The sequence below is a fragment of the Hyperoodon ampullatus genome, assembly GCF_949752795.1.
Source record: "Hyperoodon ampullatus genome assembly, chromosome: 2".
In the NCBI taxonomy this organism is placed as follows: Eukaryota; Metazoa; Chordata; class Mammalia; order Artiodactyla; family Ziphiidae; genus Hyperoodon; species Hyperoodon ampullatus.
In genome coordinates, this window is record NC_136915.1 from 56638243 (window position 1) to 56661132 (window position 22890).

The following is a 22890-nucleotide window of genomic DNA, read 5'->3' on the forward strand; positions in this document are numbered from 1 at the left end:
GCTCCTGGCGCACAGTGGGTAGAAGCCAATCCACTGGGCCAGCGTGTTTTGTCTGATCGCCCTCTCACACCTAAACTATTCATTTTCTATCCATCTACCTGATGCATGGGTGCACACGTGCATGCTTTCAAATCAGTGATACAATTTATACATGCATATGCCCTAGCAATCCCCAGAGGAAGGTGATGTAAAGACAGAGGTAGAGACTGGAGGGACAGGCCTCAGTTTCCCCACATATGAAAAGGGATAATAAAACCAAATGAGCAGCATAAGAACTAAATGAGATCATCTGCTCAAGGCCCCGAACATATAATGATCTGTCTCTAAGGCCCTTCCAGCTTAAGCTTTAATAATTATGGTTTAAATACTCTTAATATTTGAAAATCAAAATGTGATTCATGAAACTCAGGCATTGTCAAGCTATTGACATTAACCCCACAAAACTTATTATTTGGAGTTCTATTATTCTATTATCCTAGGACCGCCTATAAATGCAGAAAATGCATTGTGGCTGACTCCCTCAGCTGATTTCTGTCTCCCTCAAGAATGTACACAATCGTTAACCGGGTATATTAATTTGCACAAACACCACCATTTGTCATCTGTCATAGCAGAATGGTGATACATCCGCCCTGTCTCCTAGATCCTGGCAAGGTCCTGTGACTATTCATTAAAGCTGCATGTGTCATGAAGCGATACATCAAGATTATGGGAAGTTGCGTTCCCAGAACATCCCACAAAAGCCATATGCTTTCAGAATAATTACTCTTCCTCAGAAGGGGTGCTTATTCCAGGGCCAAGTCATGGCTCTGAGCTGTCAGGATTCCACAGCAACCCGGAAGCCCCTGCGTGTACCACCTCAGCCTCCCTCCATGCTGCGCCTTCTGGCTTTGTCTAGCACTTGTCCATCCTCTGGGGCTCTGCTTTGATGCCACTTCCCCCAGGAAGCCACTGCTGTCCCCCCAAGACTAGGTAGGATGACCATCTGACAGTCCCACATCCTGCCATACTTACCTACTTAGGGCTTGTCTCCTGGTGGTATAATTATCTGCTTAAGATAGACGAGAATCTGCCTCGCCCACCGGACTGTGAGCCTGCTGAGGGTGGCAGTCATGCCTGGCATGGGCAACTGCTCAATCACTGTTGGCTAAATGAACGCTGGAGGTGCAGAGGGTGGTAATCTTCCCAGAGACTCAGGGGCAAGGACAGAAGGAAGACCCCAAGTACATGTCAAGTTCCAGGCAGAAAAGAGGCTGGGGTACTGCTGATCTGCCATTTTAATCTCTGGACACAGCTCTGATAACCACCCGAGGGACAGAACAGAAAGATCTGGCCCTCAGGCCCTCAGTGAAGCATTTACGTAAGTGAAGCGAGGCAGTTGCAGCTGTGGACTTCCACTCCGTCAAAACCTCCCCAACAATTTCAGGGACCGGCTTCAAAGAGTAAATGAACAAGCCAGCCCCACGCTTGCCACCCTCCGCCAGGCTCCTCAATGACAATGAGCCCACGATTTCCCCTCCAACACCTCCAAGGTGACGCAGCCTCTGCCAGGCAGTAAGCGGCCTATGTGGATTCCTTCCCTCCAAGGCTGCCGACACGCCGCCCCCTTAGCCTCCCCGCCCCGCATGTGGCTCTGTGTAAGGGGCTGGGGAGGGGGGTGCAGAACAGAAAGTGGGGATTCCATGGGCCTCACACCCTAGCAAGGACCAAGGGCAGCTACGACGGAAACTGGGCCTGCCTAAGGCTGCAGACTCTGGGCAAAGGCCTCCCAAGGCTGGGACACTGGTCTGAGGGATCTGATTCTCAAGACAGTTCTCCTCCAGGGTGCATCTCCTGCTCCCTCACTGTGCTCTATGTGCCCCCAGCTTTGCTCCTTCTGGAAACGTCATCAGAAAGCCCAGGACTGAAATTCAGAAGTGCTTTTTCACACAGCATGTTTTGGGACAATGAGGGTCATCAGCCCATACTCCCCTGTGGAGACCTGTCAGCATTCCCACCAAGTTCTCCAACTACTTCTACCTGCAGAAGACCAGGCATGGAAAGTCCCTATTACCCTAGATAACCCTGCAAAACTTGACTAACCCAGCTCTTTCAAGGAGAAAGCAAGCCTCTAGGGCGCATCAGCAAGGCTGGGTTGGACAGCAGGGAACTGGCTGACCAGCTTTACCTATGAAGGGGAAGGCTTGCTCTTTTTCCACCAGGGTCTCCCCAAACCCGACTTCATCCTCCCCACATTCCCCAGGCTTTTCTGCTGTGGGAAGGCAGGACCAGGGCTGGACCTGCAGCAGTGACTCACCTGCATAATATCTTTCTTGAGGATCCGATCAAAACTCAGCTGGCTCATGGGGTAGACAGGCTGCCACTCCTGGGCTTTCTTGGTGGCCACCAGCAGATTGGAGATTTCTATGGAAGAGAGAGAAGTCTGAGAAGAGCAGCGAAGGTCTGAGGTCCCAGTCGGCCAACATCTGCTGGGCCATGGGCTTGCTGAATACATACTTGTGCATTTGTTGGTTCAGTCATTCAACAAATATTTACTAAGTACTTGATTCCCACCCTCCAGGAGCGCACAGGCTAATAAGAGAGCCAATACGAAACAAATAATTAACCAATCAAAATCTGTGCAGCTATTCTTAAAGGGCAGGTACAGGCACTCCAGGGTTGACATAGCAAGATCTGTCCCGGTAAAAGAGGTCAGGGGAGGAAATGAAATGTTAAAAGCTGAGAATGGAAACTCCAAGAATGTAGGGCCTGTGTCCATCTTATTTCCTGCTCTACCTCCACAGCCTGGTACACAGTATGCACTCAATAAATACTTGTTAAATGTGTAAATGAATAATCAGGGTGTGGGCTGAAGGATGAGAGCTAAGGATGGAGGAAGCACTTTGGGAGTGACGGGAACCAAAATTGGGGAGTGAAAAACACAAGTTTTGTGAGGAACAGGGCAGGTGACCCCAAAAGAAGGTCGCGCCTGAGCCTCTCTGGGCTCCCAGCAGCACCTGACAACAAGGAGGCACTTACTAAATCCTGGCTGAATGTACAGATTTTGGGCAGACCATCCCCCAGATTCTACTGATTCAAACAGCAAACCAAACCCATTACAAAACGTGCCGAGCAGAGTCAGCACACGTGGCTAACTGGGAATTTATAATCCATGGAAGCTGCCTTCCCTCCATGGAGCCACTGCAAGCTCCAAGGTTATCGTGAGGGAAGAAAGCATCTTCCACGTTCGAACTAGTAGTGCGAGTATTCTAGGAGCCCCTGAAGGTTTTTATGTGTTCATTCACTAGCTGCTAGTACCGGGTCCCTACAGTGAGCCAAGTGACTCAAATCCTCATTACCCTGCAAGGCAGGGTTTTTCTTTTGTTTTTTTCAGCTCATATTTTCTGATTGCTTTCTCTGTGCCAGGCACTGTCCTAAAGAGCTTTGTACACATTAGCTCCTTTGTCCTTATGACAATCCTATGAGATACATAGTATACTTATCCCCTTTTATAGATCAGAAAACAAATTCAGAGCCATTAAACCATTTGCCCACAGTCAGGCTTAGGATTCATGCTGCATTCAGGGCTGGCTCCAGTCTCTTACCTCCACAGACAGCATATCTGGCCCTAGTAGGGGGTACAAATCTGGGAGCCAAAAACTGGTTCCGATACAGACTCCCTTGTTATCATATCCTGGTACTCCCTTTTTCAGAGTCTCCTCTCCTTCATTCTGTTATCCTGACTCCACCCTGTTACCTGGGTAAAATCAGGTTCAAACAGGCAACTCAGGACTGCCCTGATGGAGAAAAGACAGCAAACATCAAGAAAGGGCCACTTGAATGGTGCCCCCAAGGAAGGGTCTGGGCAATAGAGCCATCAAGGAAATCAGTAGGATGGTAATAGGAACCATTTATGGGCTGATTATTTGCATGGCCACTTCAGGAAACATGGCACTAGGGTCAACTGTGTGAGCGGGGAAAGCTGCTGAACCTCCATGAAATCTGTTTCCTCACTAGAAAAATGGGGGACACAGTCATGCCCCTTGTTGGGTTGCTGTGAGGGATAAATGAGATGACACACATGAAGGGCTTATTTCAATCCCTGGTGTGAGGTGACTGCCCCATGACCAGCAGCAGCCACTGTGACTATGACCAGTGTTACATTTGTTAGCACCGTCATCCTTGCTGTACCAGCTGGTTCCTGAAGCCTTGGCAATAATCTACAGCAGTCTTCAGTGTCAGAGCTGGATGGTGTAGAAATCAAGCTCCAAGCTTGACTCCATGAATGAGGACATGAGAGGATCAGTGGCGACTGGTCAGTAGGTCCTGTGGGCCCCTATCTCCTTAACACGGTCACCCTCAGATTTGGAGAGCGGCAGTGGGGCTGGGCAATGCACAAGAGATGTGGACTTTCTTGACTGTCACACCCACTCTGAGTGGCCACCTCCTTTTTATTTATTCCATGAGGAGTTTCTTGGTTGCATTTTCAAGTGTGAAACCCAGGTTGGGGTCTGGCCATCAGAAGCCTGTGCTCAGAAGGGCCGAGGCACTGAGGAACCCAAAATGGCATTCTCTTTAGTTTTCATGATTTCACCACTTCTCTAATTTGCAGGTGGCAGAGGGAAGACAGAGGGCTTCTGAGGGCCTATGTGAAAAAGCCGCACACACAGGGCTTAGTCTAGCTCTCCCATCCACAGCACCCTTATCCCCAGGGTCAGGAGAAGTGACCCCCACCCCAGAGTCTTGGACTGATGACTGCACCTGTAACTTTGCAGAGTGTTATGTAGGGGAAAGAGCTGGGGTCAGAAGACGTGAGTTCAAACCCCCATGCTTCCTCTAACTACCTAAGTGATCTTGGATAAGTATAATGGATAACAACATACTCTGGTTTGTTCTGAGGATTAAATAACTTAAAACATGAAAGAACCTCAAACAGTGCCTGGCAAATTTAAGAATTACTCACGTGATAGTAGCCACCACCATCATCATTATTAGTTACTGCTACTCTTTTTTTTTCTTTTTCTTTCTTTTTTTTTTTTTTACTACTACTTTTATTGTAACTACTAGTGATACTACCATCTGTGTGGTTTTGAGCAAGTCAGTGAATAGCTCTGATCCTCAGTTTCCTCATTTTTATAACAGCTACAAAGAGCTACTGTGCAGATTTTTTTAATGCAAATATGCACATAAACTGCTTGGGACTGGCAGGTACCCACCAATATGGTAGCTACTGCTGTAATTATTCACTCAACAGACATTAGTGAGCACCCATTCTGTGCTGGGCACTGCACTTCCCATGAATCATTGTGGTGAGACCCAGATCCTGTCTTAAGAGTTTATAATCAAAGTGGAGAGACAAACACTGAACACATTCAGTGCAGAGTTCCAGGAGCCTCAACAGAAGCCGTGAGAAGGGTTCAGTTCTGTTTCTGTGCTTCTCCCACCACAGCCACTGGTTTCCAGCTCTGGGCCAGCAGGGGTGGCATCTACACCAGAAACCTCCCCAGCTAATCCCAGCACAGAAATCACATCCCCGCCTCCGAACTGCCACTACCTTCCCGCTTCCTGTGGCTGCTGTTCTCCATTTCCTAAGCCTCACCCAGAGCCCACTAAACCCTAGGAAAGTGAAAACCGCCTCTAATATCTGGAAGGAGAGATTATGTGAGTAAATGGGGCTGTTGGGCTCTAAGGTTAGAGTGCACTCCGAGGTCTCACAGCCAAGTGGCAGATGTGTTTTTACCTTTGCAGAATATCTTCAAGCACAAAAACAAAGGCTGCAGTTACTCCCCAAGGCTGGCAGGAAACCCTATCTGAGCAACAAGAACACAGAGTCTTTCCTCTTTCACCAGGTTCAGTGACAGTGTCTTACTGGGAGACCAAAAAGTGATTCAAACATCAAGAACCCAGGCCCCTTTTTGTGCTGGTGTTGCTTCTTCTGCCCACCCCTGTCATAAAGACTCACAGATGCATTCTGTTATAAGACAGACTCCTCAGAGTATCTTCGACCACACTTGCTAGGGCCTCAGGAACAACTGTGCTGCCCTTTCCTTGAGGCCTGACTCCTTCTAAGGGAAGGATCTGACATATGGAGGGCAGTACCTTGTGGCAGAGAAACATCAAAAAAAAAAAAACAAAAAACGCCAGTATTCAAGGGATCTGACACAGGGGGAAGACCTGGCACTCAAACCCCTTTGACCTTGGCCTTCAGTGAGGCCCACTTCACTTCTCCAGGCCTCAGTTTTCTCTTCTATAAGATGGGACTCTTGATCAGGTGACCCCTACATGTCCTTCCAGTTCTCACGTTCTAAGAGGTGATGAATCCACCTGTAGGACATCAATAACACTGTTGATGGGGCTTAAAAAAGAGCAGCCAATCACTGGGGAATTCTACAAAACATACAAAGAAGAATTTACACCGATCCTTCTCAAACTCTTCTGAAAGACTGAAGAGGAGGGAACACTCCCAAAGTCATTCTATGAAGCCACCATCACCCTGATACCAAAACCAGACAAAGACACCACCAAAAAAGAAATTACAGGCCATTATCTTTGATGAATAAAGATGCAAAAATCCTCAACAAAATATTAGCAAATGTAATCCAGCAACACATAAAAAGGATCATACCCTATGATCAAGTTGGACTCATCCTAGGGTGACAAGAATGGTTCAACAAACACAAATCAATCTATGTGATACACCACATCAACAAAAGAAGACAAAAACCACATGATCATCTCAACAGACACAGAAAAAGCATTTAATAAAATTCAATCTCCATTCATGATAAAAAATCTTACCAAAATGGGTAGAGAGGGAACATATCTCAGCATAATAAAAGCTACTTATGACAGACCCACAGCCAATATAATACTCAATGGTAAAAAGCTGAAAGCCTTTGCTAAAATCTGGAACAAGACAAGGATGCCCACTCTCACCACTTCTATTCAACATAGTGTTGGAAGTCCTAACCACAGCAATCAGACAAGAAAAAGAAATAAAAGGTATCCAACTTGGAAGGTAAGAGGTAAAACTGTCATTAAATGCAGAAAACCTGAAAGACTCCACACAAAAACTACTAGAACTGATAAACAAATTCAGCAAGGTAGCAGTATACAAGATAAACATACAGAAATTGGTTGCACTTCTTTACACTAACAATGAAATATCAGAAAGGGAAAGTTAAAAAACAATCCCTTTTAAAATCACATTAAAGGGCTTCCCTGGTGGCGCAGTGGTTGAGAATCTGCCTGCTAATGCAGGGGACACGGGTTCGAGCCCCGGTCTGGGAAGATCCCACATGCCGCGGAGCAACTGGGCCCGTGAGCCACAACTACTGAGCCTGCGTGTCTGGAGCCTGTGCTCCACAACAAGAGAGGCTGTGATAGTGAGAGGCCTGCGCATCGTGATGAAAAGTGGCCCCCGCTTGCCACAGTTAGAGAAAGCCCTCGCACAGAAACGAAGACCCAACACAGGAAAAATTAATTAATTAATTAATTAAAAAAATAAAAAATAAAAAAAAATAAAATAAAAAGAGTGCAATGATAAAATGTATAATTAAAAAAAATCACATTAAAAAAATACTTAGGAATCAACCTGAACAAGGAGGTGAAAGACTTACACACTGAGAACTATAAAACATTGATAAAGGAAACTGAAGATGATTCAAAAAAATGGAAAGATATCCCACGCTCTTGGATTGGAAGAATTAATATTGTTAAAATGGCCATACTACCCAAACAATCTACAGATTTAATGCAATCCCTATCAAATTACCCATGACATTTTTCACAGAACTAGAACAAATAATCCTAAAATTTATATGGAACCACAAAAGACCCAGAATTGCCAAAGCAATCCTGAGGAAAAAGAAGGTGGAGGCATAACCCTCTCATACTTCAGACAATACTACAAAGCTACAGTAATCAAAACAGCACAGTACTGGCACAAAAACAGACATATGGATCAATGGAACAGAATCAACAACCCAGATGTAAACCCAGACACCTATGGACAATTAATCTCTGACAAAGGAGGCAAGAATATACAATGGGGAAAAGACAGTCTCTTTAGCAAAGTGGTGTTGGGAAAGCTGGACAGCCACATATAAATCAATGAAGTTAAAACACTCCCTCACACCATACATAAAAATAAACTCAAAATGGCTTAAAGACTTAAATGTAAGACACGACACCATAAAACTCCTACAAGAGAACATAGGCAAAACATTCTCTGACATAAATCATACCAATGTTTTCTTAGGTCAGTCAACCAAGGCAATAGAAATAAAAACGAAAATAAACAAATAGGACCTAATCAAACCTATAAGCTTCTGTACAGCAAATGAAACCATAAACAAAATGAAAAGACAACCTACAGACTGGGAGAAAATATTTGCAAATGATGCAACCAACAAGGGCTTAATTTCCAAAATATATATAAACAGCTCTTACCACTCAGTAACAACAACAAAAAACCCAATCAAAAAATAGGCAGAAGACCGAAATAGACATTTCTCCAAAGAAGACACACAGGTGGCCAATAGTCACATTAAGAGATGCTCAACATCGTTAATTATTAGAGAAATGCAAATCAAACTACAATGAGGTATCACTTTACACCAGTCAGAATGGCTATCATCAAAAAGTAATAATACAAATAATAAATGCTGGAGAAAGTGTGAAAAAAAGGGAACACTCCTACACTGTTGGTGGGAATGTAAATGCTGCAGCCACTATGGAAAACAGTATGAAGATTCCTTAAAAATCTAAAAACAGAGTTATCATATGATCCAGCAATCCCACTCCTGGCACATATCCGGAGAGAACTCTAATCTGAAAAGATACATGCACCCCCAATGTTCACAGCAGCACTATTTACAGTAGCCAAGAAATGGAAGCAACCTAAATGTCCACTGACAAGGGAACAGATAAAGAAGATGTGATATATACACATACACACAATATATACACACACATACACAATGGAATATTACTCAGCCATAAACAAAGAAAGAAATAATGCCATTTGCAGCAATGTGGATGAACTTAGAGATTATCATACTAAGTGAAGTCAGACAGAGAAAGAGAAAAATCATATGATACCACTTATATACGGAATCTAAAAAAATGATACAAATGAACTTATTTACAAAACAGAAACAGATTCACAGACGTAGAAAACAAATTTATGGTTACCAAAAAGGAAAGGGAGTACAGGGAGGGATAAATTAAAAGTTTGGGATTAGCAAATATAAACTACTACATACAAAATAGATAAACAACAAGGTCCTACTGTATATCACAGGGAACTATACTCAATATCTTTTAATAAACCATAATGGAAAAGAATCTGAAAATATATATATGTATGTGTGTGTGTGTGTATATATATAAGAATCACTTTGCTGTACACCAGAAACTAACACAACACCATAAATCAAGTATAATTTTAAAAAAAAAAAAGCAGCCAAGTTCCTCACCTCTCCTATCCAATTTACTCTGTGATCCACCCATGGCTCCCCACTGCCTGCATGATAAAGTCCCAGCTCCTTGGCATGGCATCCAAGGCCTCCCATGATCCCAGATCTCTGCCCTCTCAGTCTCCCCTCTCCCTTCTTTCTAACTTCACTGAACACATTAGTCCTCTAGAACCTTTCTGCAGCCCCTGCTTTGGCCTGCTGCTTTGCCCTGCACATGCGTGCTGGGAACGCCCTTATCTAACTGGCAACCTCCTGTTCACTGTCCAACACTTGGCTCAAGATCCGCCTCCTCTGTGTAGCCTTCCACGCTATGTGGCTCAGGGATCTTGACCATCCCCTCCTCTGCGCGCGCGTGTGCGTGTGTGTGTGTGTGTGTGTTGATTTAAACACCCATCACACGCTACAGTAGCCTCATTTACCTGTAACATTTTCTGTATTAGGCTGGAAACCCTTGGGGCACAGGGACTAAGTCTCATGCATTTCTGACTCTATGCATCTAACATAGTTCTTGGCCCACAGAAGATGTGCTAGGATCATCTCTCAGACAGATAAACCACTGACAGGGGAACTTAAGACATTTTATCAAAAGGAAGAAAGAAGTAAATTTCTGCTTACTAATCCTCAACATGCCTCTTTCGGCAGCTTAATTGAGATACTGAGAAAAGGTGTATGTCTTTTCTATAGAAAATGCTGACACCTGAGGAGTGGGATGTGAGTCAGAGACAGACTTGTAACAAAACTTAATGAAAAACATCTAGAAACTGTGGGGGAAAGACCACTTTCTTCAAAGCGCCCAGCATCTTTTGTTTGATCTGGGTCTCAGAGCATCATGAGGGGATGCAGCCTGGCTCTGGCTTGAAGAGACTGACCTCGGGGCTTGGGCTGGCAGCAGCGCTTCAGCACAAAGCTGATGTTGTCTGTGCGCAGTATCTGCTTCTTCAGGTGGCTCATGAGGTCTCCAAGGCTGGGGAAGCTTCGGTCCGAGCCATGCAGGCTGTAGCGGCCCTTCTGTACCTCAATCTGAAAGTTCTTGAACTGCTTCTGGACACCCAGCAACTGCCATTCAAGAAAATAATCAGAAAGGATTTGTTTTAAAAAGGGCTCAAGCAAATCTCTCATGGGTATGTATGATGTCAACAACAGGAGAAGCTGGGTAAAGGGCATACAGAAACTCTGTATTATCTCTGTAATGTTTCTGTAAAATTAAAATTATTCACTAATAAAACAGCTTATTATAAGTAAGTGAAATAATAACTAATAAAGGAGATCCAGGAGAAGGCACTGATAAAAGGGAGTTAACACCAAGGAGACAACCTAACAGCAGTGATTTCTACAAGAGAATCACTTCATTTTGGCACTTAAGATGAACTTCATGAAAACACCAACCTCACAGGACTGTTGCTAAGATTATATGGCAGGGCCCGTGTAAAAAAAGTTAGTAAGCACTTTTATAAAGGTTAGCACATATTATGCATGAAATAATAAGTATTACAGAAAAATTTATCCAGGAACTCCCTCAAACTGAGCTCTTCCAAGAACCTCCTGGGAGGTGGCAGACAGCTGTCTGGTCTGGCTTCCGAGTTGTATGGTGCCCCATAGAGGAAGTATAAGCAGAAGTTTTCCTTCATGACAACTTCTGTACAAAGGGAACTATTTTAGTGGTTAAGAATGAGGGCCAGGGGCTTCCCTGGTGGCGCAGTGGTTGAGAGTCCGCCTGCCGATGCAGGGGACACAGGTTCGTGCCCCCGTCCGGGAAGATCCCACATGCCACGGAGCGGCTGGGCCCGTGAGCCATGGCCGCTGAGCCTGCGCGTCTGGAGCCTGTGCTCTGCAATGGGAGAGGCCACAACAGTGAGAGGCCCGGGTACCGCAAAAAAAAAAAAAAAAAAAAAAAGAATGAGGGCCAGAAAGATCCACTCACACTGTAAACTAGGACAAGATATTTAAAATCTTAATGCCTCAGTTTCTTCATCTGTTCAATGGGGATAATACAACCTTATCTCATGGGGCTGGTGTAAGGCTTAAATGAGAATATACAGGAAAAGAGCTTAGCACAGTGTCTGGTGAGCTAAAATAAATAGTAGGAGTAATCCTATCTATGGTTCCTGTTTTCCCCAGGTAATCTGACACTAGGTAGACTATGTTACTGAATCACTGACATTCTCAGTACAGCACAGGTCAATTCCACCTCAAAAGGTGGCTGGGCCGTCTCGTGCTCATATCTGTGATAAAAATATTAAATTTCCTCCAAAGACTGACAGAACGCAGAAGAAAGGGATCCTGCCAAGGCAACAGGCCTGCCATGTGCTGAGCCACTGTACCCGTTATCAGCCACGAGGCTGAGCTGTACAGGAGCACCCCAGGCGAGCAGCGGCCCCTAGAGACTTCACCCATGACTCTTGGCAGCACTGGGTTCCTTCTGTCATTTCCTCTTCCACTCTTGACTGAGTCCAGCCCCAGGGATTCTCTACTACTTTTCCTTCCGGTATCTGAGGTCTGCTATATGCTAACGTGCTGACTCTCATCTTGCAGCCCCTCCCCTGCCCCAATTCTCCCAGTTCATGGTGAACCCACGCAACACTACTGTATTTATTTGGACTAATTCTGTAAAACTCCTGTCTTTTAAAATAGTCCAGGACTTCCCTGGTGGTGCAGTGGTTAGGAACCCACCTGCCAATGCAGGTGACACAGGTTCGATCCCTGGTCTGGGAAGATCCCACATGCCGCAGAGCAACTAGGCCCGTGTGCCACAACTACTGAGCCTGTGCTCTAGAGCCCGCGAGCCACAACTACTGATCCCACGTGCCACAACTACTGAAGCCCGCATGCCTAGAGCCTGTGTTCCACAACAAGAGAAGCCACCGCAATGAGAAGCCCGCGCACCGCAGCGAAGAACAGCCCCCGCTCACCACAACTGGAGAGGGTCCGCACACAGCAGCGAAGACCCAATGCAGCCAAAATAAATAAATAAATAAATTGATTGATTGATTAATTTTAAAAAATAGTCCATTTCTTGTGTTTTAAAAAGTTACATGAATAACAAAGCACTGTGGTCTAGTGAGGTCAAGTTTGCAATTTGGCTTCAGGATTTCTCACATCATTCCCAGCTTCCAACCACACCTGAGTCACTAACAGACATCTTGTCAAAACACATGTCAGTAATTTGTCTGTTAAAATGTCTGCAGCTACCATGTGGGGACAACTGTGTTAGGCCAGGTTGCCAACAGGCCTCATCGGTGCTAGTCTGTACCAGTGAAGGCCCAGACACAGCTCTGGGTCTGTGATGGTCCTGGCACTGAGTGTTTTGTGTGAGCTGGTTTTCTGGTCGTGTTCCACCTTCCAGAGCACAGGGAGCCCTGTCATGGGTCCCTTGCAGGAAGAAAGAAAGGGCCATAAGGATGAAAGGGTATGGGGTCTGGCTGCCTGGGAAGGGGCTCCTTTTGAGGCGCAGGCTGTCCCTGTCAGAACTGCCGGGGATTTTCTCAGAGCCCCAGGCTTTTCTACCCCCATCCCCCAAGGGTGGTCCTCCTGGATGAGAGGTTGCACTGACACCCTGTGGCCACATGGGTTGGCCCCAGCCAGTGTCTTGACTGACCTCAGACCTTTCAAAGCAAGTGACGGTCATGAGGATGTTGTCGAAGTCGGTGCAGCTCCACCGCAGCACGTACATTCCCTCCTCGCTTCCTTCTTGCCGCAACTTATTGATGGCATATTCTGTGCTACAGGGAGAGAGACAAAAAGAGAAAGCTCACCCCAAACAGAAGCACTCTAAACCCCATGGGATGTCCACTTCCTTGAGCTGCCTCAAGTCTGACGGCCGCTCACAATACCTGTCCTGGGTCCTACCGTCCTCTCTGATATGAGACATGAGGCAGGCAGAGATGCTGAGGAGCCTCAAAACAGATCAGGTCTCCAAAGTCGAGAAGGGGGCTCAGCCTGCTATCCCAGGCACTAAGCCCATTTGTCCCTGACTTCCCCACACACACCGCTTCCACTCTAGCCAGAAGAGCTCCCCCAAGGCTAAGGATGCAGAGCTGCCCGTGATGCAGTGGTAGGGGTCTCTCCCCCCATCCCAGGCAGCACAACTAGAACAGAAGCCTCAGGACAGCATGGACCTGGAGTTGTTCTGTTTATTGCTGCATCCCCAATAACCAGAGCATGCCTGGCTCACAGTTCTCAATAAATAAGTGAACAACTGAATAATAAACACTGAATAAAGAAATCAAGGATTAGAAAGCTGTGAGTAGAGAGCCTGCCTATCCTACACTCCCATGTCCCCAGGACTAACAAGTCCGGCACACAGAGGGCAATGAGCAAACAGCTGCTAAATAAACCCACATATGAGGTTACTACACCCAGTGAGTTCTGCTCACTGAGTGTTGGTAAAAGAGGGCTGTGTGGTCAGCACGTGTTAGAGAATGGCGGAGACCAATGGCTCCCTGGGGGTTGGGCGGTGGGGGTAGGTAGACAAGAAACAAACGGACATGTACATAAACTTAATATGTCAGGAGGTAATAAACGCCACTGAAGACAAATAGAGCAGAGTGAAGGAGTCAGGGAGTGTGGGGAGCAGAGGGGGAAGAGGTGTCGTTTTATATAAGGTGCTCAGGGAAGACTTCACCAGTTAGGTGGTATCTGAGTGACACCTGAAGGAAGTGGTGACTGCTGAGATTCTGGAGGGAGGGTTTTCCAGACCAAGGGGAAAAGCAAGTGACAAGGCCCTGAAGCCTAACTACAGTTGGCATATCTGAGGGACATGCTTTATTATAAAGCTCAACCCTTGCTCTGCAATTCTTGGTCTGTCTCCATGTGAGTCTGTGAGCCTCTTCAGGCCAGGGACCACACCACTGACAAACTGCCTGTCCACAAGGCAACTGGGATCGGGAAGAAGGTGGGAACCGCTTCATGTGAAAGGTGGCTGATGAGATGCTTCCACGGATATATTTCGGTCTGGAAGAGAGACTCAGAAGAGACACAGCAGCTGTTTTCCTTTGCCTGAAGGATGGTCGCACGCAAGAGGAAGCAAACTGAATCCTTGTTGCTTCAAAAGGCAGAACTCAGATGAGTAGACAGAGTTACAGGGAGGCAGACTTCAACTCCCTATGAGGAAGGTACGCATGTCTGTAACTGTCAGAGCTATAAGCTACTCGCTGCCAAGTGAAGCACTAAGTACCCCATCACTGGAGGTGTTTGAGATGCAGGTGGGACGAGATACCCAGCAAAGCCCCTCCCAGCTCTAAGGCTTGGTCACCTTCACTGGGCCTTCTGGCACTGGAGGACACGCTGACTCGGGATTCTGTTACTACACCGTCTGCTGTAGAGACCCGTGCCCTGTCTTTCTTGAATCACCCAGAGCGTCTGGCACAGTAAGGGGCTAGGAAGTGCAGCACTTCTTGGTCAGCTGTGGAGAGGTGAGGGGTTCAACTATGAGGACACCCAAGGAAGGGAGAAGAGGTGAGGGCCTGCTGCAGGGACCAAGGTAAGAAATGACAGGAAGGCCTGACCAGGACAGCAGGGATGGAAAAGGGAACCAAGTAAGTATTGAGCATAAACGCCTGATGATGCCCAAGCCTGAGAAGGACACGCTCCCCATCACTAACACGTGGGTTCTTTTCACACCAAAGGCAACTGAAAATGTTTTTGAACCAACCAGATTGGACCGTGACAGCCATTCTGTATGTTGTGGACGATCAACGGGGGAGCCACATCGGTGCAGAGGTAATGATGGGCATCTGCTGTGAGCCGGAAGTAGCCGTCCACGAGGGACACAAAGGACAAGGCCTCCTCGTGGGAAGAGAGCTTCAGTTCCTGGCGAGAGAGTAGAAATGCCCGTGGTTACATCACTTGCCTGCCATCTTAAGCAGCTGACTCTCTGGGGAGGTACACAGTGAGAAGATATTTCACACAATGAAGAATGCATGACCCCAAAGGGAAGCTCTTTTTGTCGATAGTAACTGTACCCCTTGCAGTTACATATATAACTCTGTTCACCACACTCTTTCATCTCTTACCTCAAAACTTTATCAGACTGAGGAACAGTGGGGGGCGGGGAGGGGCGCACAGGCAGCTGTGGCAGGCAGGAGACTGTGGAGAAGCTGCCACCCAGTCCAGATGGAAGAGGAAGCCTGAATCAAGGTGGCAGAGGTATAAAAGTAGGGGTGGGGGGAACATAGTGTGCAGATGGCACCCTTGTCCTGGCATTACACATTATTCCTAGTTACAGAAAAAGAAACAGAGGCACAGGTGTTTCATCTCATCCAGAGTTGGTCTAGAAGGTGAAACTCCTGGATTTTAGTCCACGAATGGTCCCAGACACAATGATATGGTTCCTAGATTAAATCCAGGAACCTCTGAGGGTCTGGAGGAGGCAGAGTCTTACTCAAAGTGGCAGAGGCAAAGGCAAAAGAGGAGGAGGGAGGGAGTTTCCATGGAAGGAAGAAAAATGCCTGGAGGTGAAGACAGGTGGGGTTTTGTCTTGATCTTACAACCCTGAGCAGAGATGACCATGTGAGAGGAGCTGCGGGGTCAACCAGGAACATCTGATGAAGGAAGGTTTGTAAAGCCATGAGTTAGAGCTTTGTTTCACAAGAATATTAACAAACACCTGAGCCTTCAGAGAAGGGTAAAATGACACTTGAGTATACGACTCTTTCCTTAGCACTGGAGAAAGAAGAGGCTGGTGGCAGAGAAAAGCAGACAGAGACAAGAAGACCAGTGAAGGGGGGAGGGGTGGATATACACAACCAGACAGAATGGAGGTAAGGGGCTTATAATGAGAGTTAGCTATGATGCCAAAGGAAGGGTGCTTTGGGGTTGTGAGCCAAGGAGGCCAAGAGAGGGCAGGGAGGGCTACCATAGGGATGGCAATTCAGGAAGGAGGCTCTGTGCTAAGTGTGCTTCCTTTCGGGTGTGACCTGGCATCTCCCTGCAGAGCCCCAAAGAGCAAATTCAAGACGGTATGTCTTGGGCAACCCTTCACCCAGTCACATACAAACGAAAGTACGTAAGCACTTAAGCTCTCTGAAAGCGGAAGTCAGAATAGAAAGGGGAGATGTCAAGAAGATGCAGAGAGAAGAGATAAATCAAGATATGATCTGATAACGTGGCAGCACCATGCTCTCCTGAAAGACCAGCAACCAAAGTACTGCTTGGAAATGAAATGGCTGGGAAGGGATGGAGGAGTGAGATAAGTAAGAAAAAGCATCGCATAGTGTTAACCCACAGGTTCACAAGCCAGCTTATCTGGGTTCAAATCTCCGTATCTCTACTTGCTATTACATTTAAGCATATATAATCATCATTTTTATTCGTCAAAAATTGTCAAATACAGCTTCACTGGTGGCGCAGCGGTTGAAGAGTCCACCTGCCGATGCAGGGGACACGGGTTCATGCCCCGGTCCGGGAGGATCCCACATGCCACGGAGCGGCTGGGCCTGTGAACCATGGCCGCTGAGCCTGCACGTCCGGAGCCTGTGCTCCACAATGGGAGAGGCCACAACAGTGAGAGGCCCACGTACCGCAAAAAGAAAAAAAAAAAAATTGTCAAATATTGGTAATTTCAAATAATTTAATGTAATAGCTGTATGACCTTGGACAAGTTATTTAACTTCTTTGTGCCTCAGTTTCCTCCTCTGTAAAATGGGGATAACAATATACCCACCTCATAGGGTCGATATGAAAAATGAAAAGAGTTGGTATTCATAAAGCCTTTAAGATAGGAAATACCTGGCACAGAGCAGGGCTAGTATTTGTAAAGGAAAACAAGGTAACAAGGAGATCAGGTATCGATTTCTTCTTGCCTTCCCCCTGCTCTCTGCACAGCACTGTAGTTGGGCACAGAGCTGCCAGCCCCTGTGGCCAGGGTGAGCACTGACTTAGATGACAGGTGCACCATCTGGGTGCCAGACTTGACTCTGTCAGCCAGGACAGATGGGGCAGGTTCACAAAGCTTGCATCAGCTGGCTGCAGTTCCTCCTCCTCTGCCACGCATCTCCAGGGTTTGGCCACGTTGGACAGCCAGACCACAAATGGGCCAACCTCTCCCTCACTACAGAGTCCCTGGGGAAGAGAACACTGTGGAAACCAAAGCAGTGCAGGCTGGAAATGCCCCTGTGCAAGCTCCTACACCTCTCCCTAAGTCTCAGATTCCCCCCTGGAAGTGGAGCCAAAATCCTGATATCTTAAGGTCTTTGTAAAGACTAAATAAGATACAGCAGACACATCATATAACATGACTTAAGATCTATAATATACTGAATACATAGCATTTATTTTTATTTTCTCCCTCCCACCATTTTCCATCTCTCCACTAACATCTATCTGGGCTCTTCTTCTACTTCCTTCATGTTTTTACTACAGTTTTCTAATGAAATCAATGTGTCTTTATTGTTTAAAAAAATGGGGAGGATGGGGAGAATTAAAAATTAAAATGACTCATAATCCCATCATAAACAAATAGTTGTTAATATCTGATTATTTTTCTAAGAGCATGTGTATGTATATGCATAAACTTTTTTAACAAAATTGGTTCCATTCTACCAACAGTTTTATATTCTGCTTTCTTCTATTTGCAAAGCATTTTTCCAGATTTTTTTTAGTTCAGCAATTTGTTTACATAATATTCTACTACTCAGATGAGTTGTGTTTTATTCTCTCATTTTCCTATTATCATATATGCAGGTTAGTTTCAGTATTTTGACACTGTAAATACTGCTGGGATAAACATTCTCATTCATAGACCACTGCCTGCATCTCTCATTGTTTCTAGAAGACAGGTCCTCATTTCCTGTATGGAGGGATATATAGATACTTTCAAGGCTTTTAACACATGTTTACCAAATTGCTTTCCCAAACGGTATATCAAAAAGATTACTTACTCTAGATGTAAAAGAATGACCATCTGTCCTAAACCATATCACCAGATTCTTTCCCAGTAGTACTGAGTGTTATGATTTTGACAAAGTATTTGCCAATTTTTAGGGAAAACATGGTATTTCCCTAGATGACTACCTTCATTGCATGGAGCACCATGTCTCACCCACCTGTCCTCCCCATGTGCCATCAGCCGTGACTTCCCCAACACAAACATGTTTATTCTGGCAGGACTCCCACTTCCCCTGCCAAACTGGCCTGCCTGTCTAGATCACGTCCTCAAGTGATACCAAAAAAAGAGGAAGAGAGGTTGAACACCCCTTCCTCTGTCCGAGAGTCACTTGGGTGTGCTTGACACCACGATGAGGACCGTCATTGTGGCCAGAGCCACCGGCTGGACAGTCTGCTCAAGTGCAAAATGGGGCTTCCCACCGACCTCATTCCAGATGACCCACCCAACTCAGCAGAAAGGCTGTGCAGGAGCCCTTGGGAGAAAATGCTGACACTCACTCAGTGATGTGGATCTTCAAATCCACTAACTTTTGTGAACTAAATATTGATGCTGAAATATCTTTGGGAAGACAGCAAATCCTGAAGCAGATACACATTTGAAGACCAAAGAAAGGCACTAGAATGTACCCGTGTAACTTAAAAACAGACACTGATAATGTCAATGTCAGCAATAGGGACTTTTTGGCTTAAATAAGACGATCATAAGACTTTCTCTTTGGGACAGGAACCCTGAAGAGCACATGCTGCATAACTGTCCTCAGCAAAGTCTCCCTCCCAACACCAGACCCAGGCCGAATCACTTCTGAAGCAAACTTACCATTTTTTTGTTGTCCTGCTTATTAATGCTGACCACAGACTCCTTGATTACAATGTGAGTGATCTCAGGGAAGTAAGAAAAATTGTTCCACTCTTCCCGGATTTTGTTTTTCTCCTCATCCTTCTTGTGTTTATTTTCCAGTTTTTTCCGTTTCAGTTTATTTTTTTCCTTTTCAACAGGAAGAACCTGATAAGATACATAAAAGTGACAGGGTGAAGTCAGCTTTCTCATTTTCTATTGGTATTTCTCATTTTCTATTGGTATTTCTCATTTTCTCCTGGCAAACCAACAGAAGGCCTGCAGCCGAGGAGGAGAAAGCCAGCGTGCCTGGATTGACAGAGGAACTGGGAGAGTTAGCACCCATGAGCCTATTTGGGTTCCCATGGGCCTATTTGGTCCCATCAGGGATGCCTAGGATCCTACACCTGGAAGAGATCTTAATGAACACACTGACTAAACTCTTTACATAATCTATAATGTGCAAGCAAACTCAGGAATGGAAATAACTGCTCACTAGACACGCATCTACAGTCAGGTCCCCCCATTTGAACACAGGCTTTCTCCTTTTAGAATCTGTCACTGATTGTCTTGACTTTATAGCCATATTCAAGTTGGAATTTTCAAGAGAAGGTATGAATCTCATGCTTGGATAACACAGGGAGTCATACATGTCTGTACAAGCTTATGTATTTTGTGTAGCAGAAGTCTTGGAGACTAGAGATCTGGGATAAGATTGTGCCTCTGCCAGTTACTTAGTTAGGTCATCTCTTTGCGCCTCCATTTCCTCATCCATAATCAGAGATCTTACATCTTCACAAGGTTCCTTGAGCAGTAGGTAAGTTCTTATTAACACAGTACCCACACTACACAGAAAACACTTGATGAGTGTTTGGCACTGTTATTTTAGCATGAGAATACAATAGGAGTAGAAAGTAAATCTCACCTTTACTTCAATATTATTATTTACAATAATAATGACGATGACAATAGCAGCTATAATAATTTATTGAACATTTATCATATGCCAAGCTCTGTGCTAAACGACATTCAGTTCTCTCAACACTATGAGGTAATACACTAAGTATTGCCATTTTATAGATGAATAGTATGTGGCTGATATATGTGAAGTAAACCTCCCAAGGCCATGTGAGTATAAACAGTGGAGCTAGGATTTGAATCACATCTATTTAGATTTAAAACCCATGCTTTTAAACCACTCTGCTCCATTGCCTCATCCAACAAACACTTCAAAAAGAAACTCCAAATTGCAAGAAAAATTACTCTATTTCACAGAACCAGAGGGCTAAATTCAATTCTTGGCATAATCACTATTAGTTAGTTATGACCTTGGGCAAGCTTCTTGTCTGTGCCTCTGTGTTCATCTATAAAATAGGGAAAATGGTAGTATCTCTCATAAATTTGTTTTAAGGAATAAATGAGTTAATACATGTAAAATGCTTAGAAAAGTACTTGGTACATGGTGAGCACTTGGTACATGTCTACTGTTATTACTATATTATTACATATTGTATATGTTGTTATTATATTTCTGTTTCCCTACAGAACTCAATAAATATTTATTTTAGATCTACTGTTACATGGACACAATAAAAGATGAATGATACATGGTCTCTAGCCCATGAAATAAACTCGGCTGACAGGGGTGATGAACATGCAAAGAGATAATCACAACAGAATACACGGAACACACCATGTGACAGGATGTTCTGTTCTGATCAGCCACCTATCAGCACTTACATTTGGTTTCTGCCTCCACTGGATTCCAAGATTTCCAGTCACCATCACTTCATAGCAGAGAATGTTTCCATTATCATTCGGATGGAAACGATTCATCTCATTTTCTGATGAAATCAGTAGCATGGAAGTCTCAAATATTTCAGCACCATAATGTTTTGTCAACGTTTCCAAGGTAGCCAGGTATTTCACCTTCAGGTCGTGTGTGGACACACTGCTGTCACAAATGGTCTTGTTGTTAAACTCCTTTAGGAAATCCTTGAAAACATTATTTATCCGCATCCTGGTGAGAAGGTTCCTCTGTCTGATGGACTTATTCAATGTTTCTGGAATATATCGCTTGTAGCTGAAAGAAAGTAAAAAAAAAAATTGTCTCTTTTTCATGTATAGGTTAGCAGAATAGTGCAGAAACAAACCTAAGTCTATAAATCTTCCTTCCCTGTGTTGCCAAATGAGAAAGAAGGGTCTACTCCCAGGGGGTCTTACATGGAGTAAAACTCTGAGGATGATAATCGTAAGGAGACCGAGGTGAACAGGGACTGAAAGAAAAGAGACAAGTACATGTTCCACAGATTTTACTGAAATGTGAATTCCTACAGGAATCATCAGATTTTCTGGGTCACAAAGGCAGGTGGCAAAATGCACTTATCTGTGTTTTTGTTTGCTAGTGTCACTGTTCCTGTGCACACTGGTGCTCACATAAACACTGTTATAAGATTCAGCATCAGTTAGAAAGCTGTCTGGAAGGTGTCAGGAGTGACGGAAGATGTTCTGTATGTTCTACTTGCCTCTCTATTTTACAGTTTTTCTATAAAGATCAAAAACTGTTTTTATAAGAAATGGGAAAAAACCCATAAAAGTTAATTAAATACAAAAGACTTAGTGTTTGCCATGTGCAAATGTCTCAGATATATTAAACGGATCAACAAGTAAACTGAAAGATTAGTTACCCATCCAGGTGCTAATGAGAGAGTATCTATGACTAACAGAATCTCAGCGAACGGATATACTGCTAGAACAGGAGCCAGCTTTAAGAAGAGTATGCACACCAAAGAAAAAGAGAACAAGTCCACTGGGGGTCAAAGTGGGGAGACCCGTCGGCCTGTTACTCCCAGGTCTAAAAAAGCACCTGGCACAGGGAAATCCCTGCTGCACAGATGGTTTCACAACCGTGGAAAACTGTGGAGTTTGAAATTTATCCCCCCCAAATACTGTAAATTTTTAGATTAATAGAGAGGAAAATCAGAGGAGAGTTATCACTTTTTACTTTAGCCTCATGAAAAAATAAAGAGGAGGTGCCCAGGGGCTTCCCTTGGTGGCGCAGTGGTTGAAGAGTCTGCCTGCCGATGCAGGGGACGCGGGTTTGTGCCCCCGGTCCGGGAGGATCCCACATGCCGCGCAGCGGCTGGGCCCATGAGCCATGGCCGCTGGGCCTGCGCGTCCGGGGCCTGTGCTCCGCAACGGGAGAGGCCACAGCAGTGAGAAAAAAAAAAAATTGTATTTCATAGATGGGTGGGAGTTACACAGATTGAATATTCTCACAAAGACTTGATTACAAATGATAACTTTAAGTAAATACAGTTTTCTTAAGGTAACAGCTGATCGTGCTTCACATCAGAATTAACAGCTCTCTAGTGAACTAGTTCTGGCTGGGAACGATAGCAGCTGCCTGTAGAGCTACACTGAGAAGGATTTTAGGACAGATCCAGCACAAAAGGAAAAAGTTCAGTGATAGATGGCAATGCCCAGCATGGGCAGAGAGGAAGGGGGAGGGCATGCAAGCCACTAATTTGACTGGCACCCCAGCTCAGAACTGTCACCCTAGTACAAATTTCTGAGGTCATCAGCCAACATTCAAAATCAGGACACAGTTATAATTGTGCTACCTTTCATAAATATTCTAAAAATGAGTTGCGCTCTGCAGAGAGCAGTAGTCAGCCAAAAGCTGGCAGTAGTTAAACTGAGACGTATGAAAAC

The 22890-nt window shown here is 45.1% G+C and overlaps 1 protein-coding gene across 1 annotated transcript in view; it reads right to left on the minus strand.

Annotated features, from left to right (window-relative positions):
* The window catches only part of JAK1 (Janus kinase 1), a 52708-nt gene that overhangs the window by 14161 nt on the left and 15657 nt on the right, over positions 1 to 22890 (minus strand). Inside the window, exons 6-11 of the mRNA XM_079698575.1 lie at positions 20917 to 21259; positions 19159 to 19344; positions 15109 to 15266; positions 13054 to 13177; positions 10328 to 10514; positions 2297 to 2403 (exon numbers count right to left, since the gene is read on the minus strand). Coding sequence (XP_079554701.1) covers positions 2297 to 2403; positions 10328 to 10514; positions 13054 to 13177; positions 15109 to 15266; positions 19159 to 19344; positions 20917 to 21259 — 1105 coding nt within the window. The remainder of the gene's footprint in view (positions 1 to 2296; positions 2404 to 10327; positions 10515 to 13053; positions 13178 to 15108; positions 15267 to 19158; positions 19345 to 20916; positions 21260 to 22890) is intronic.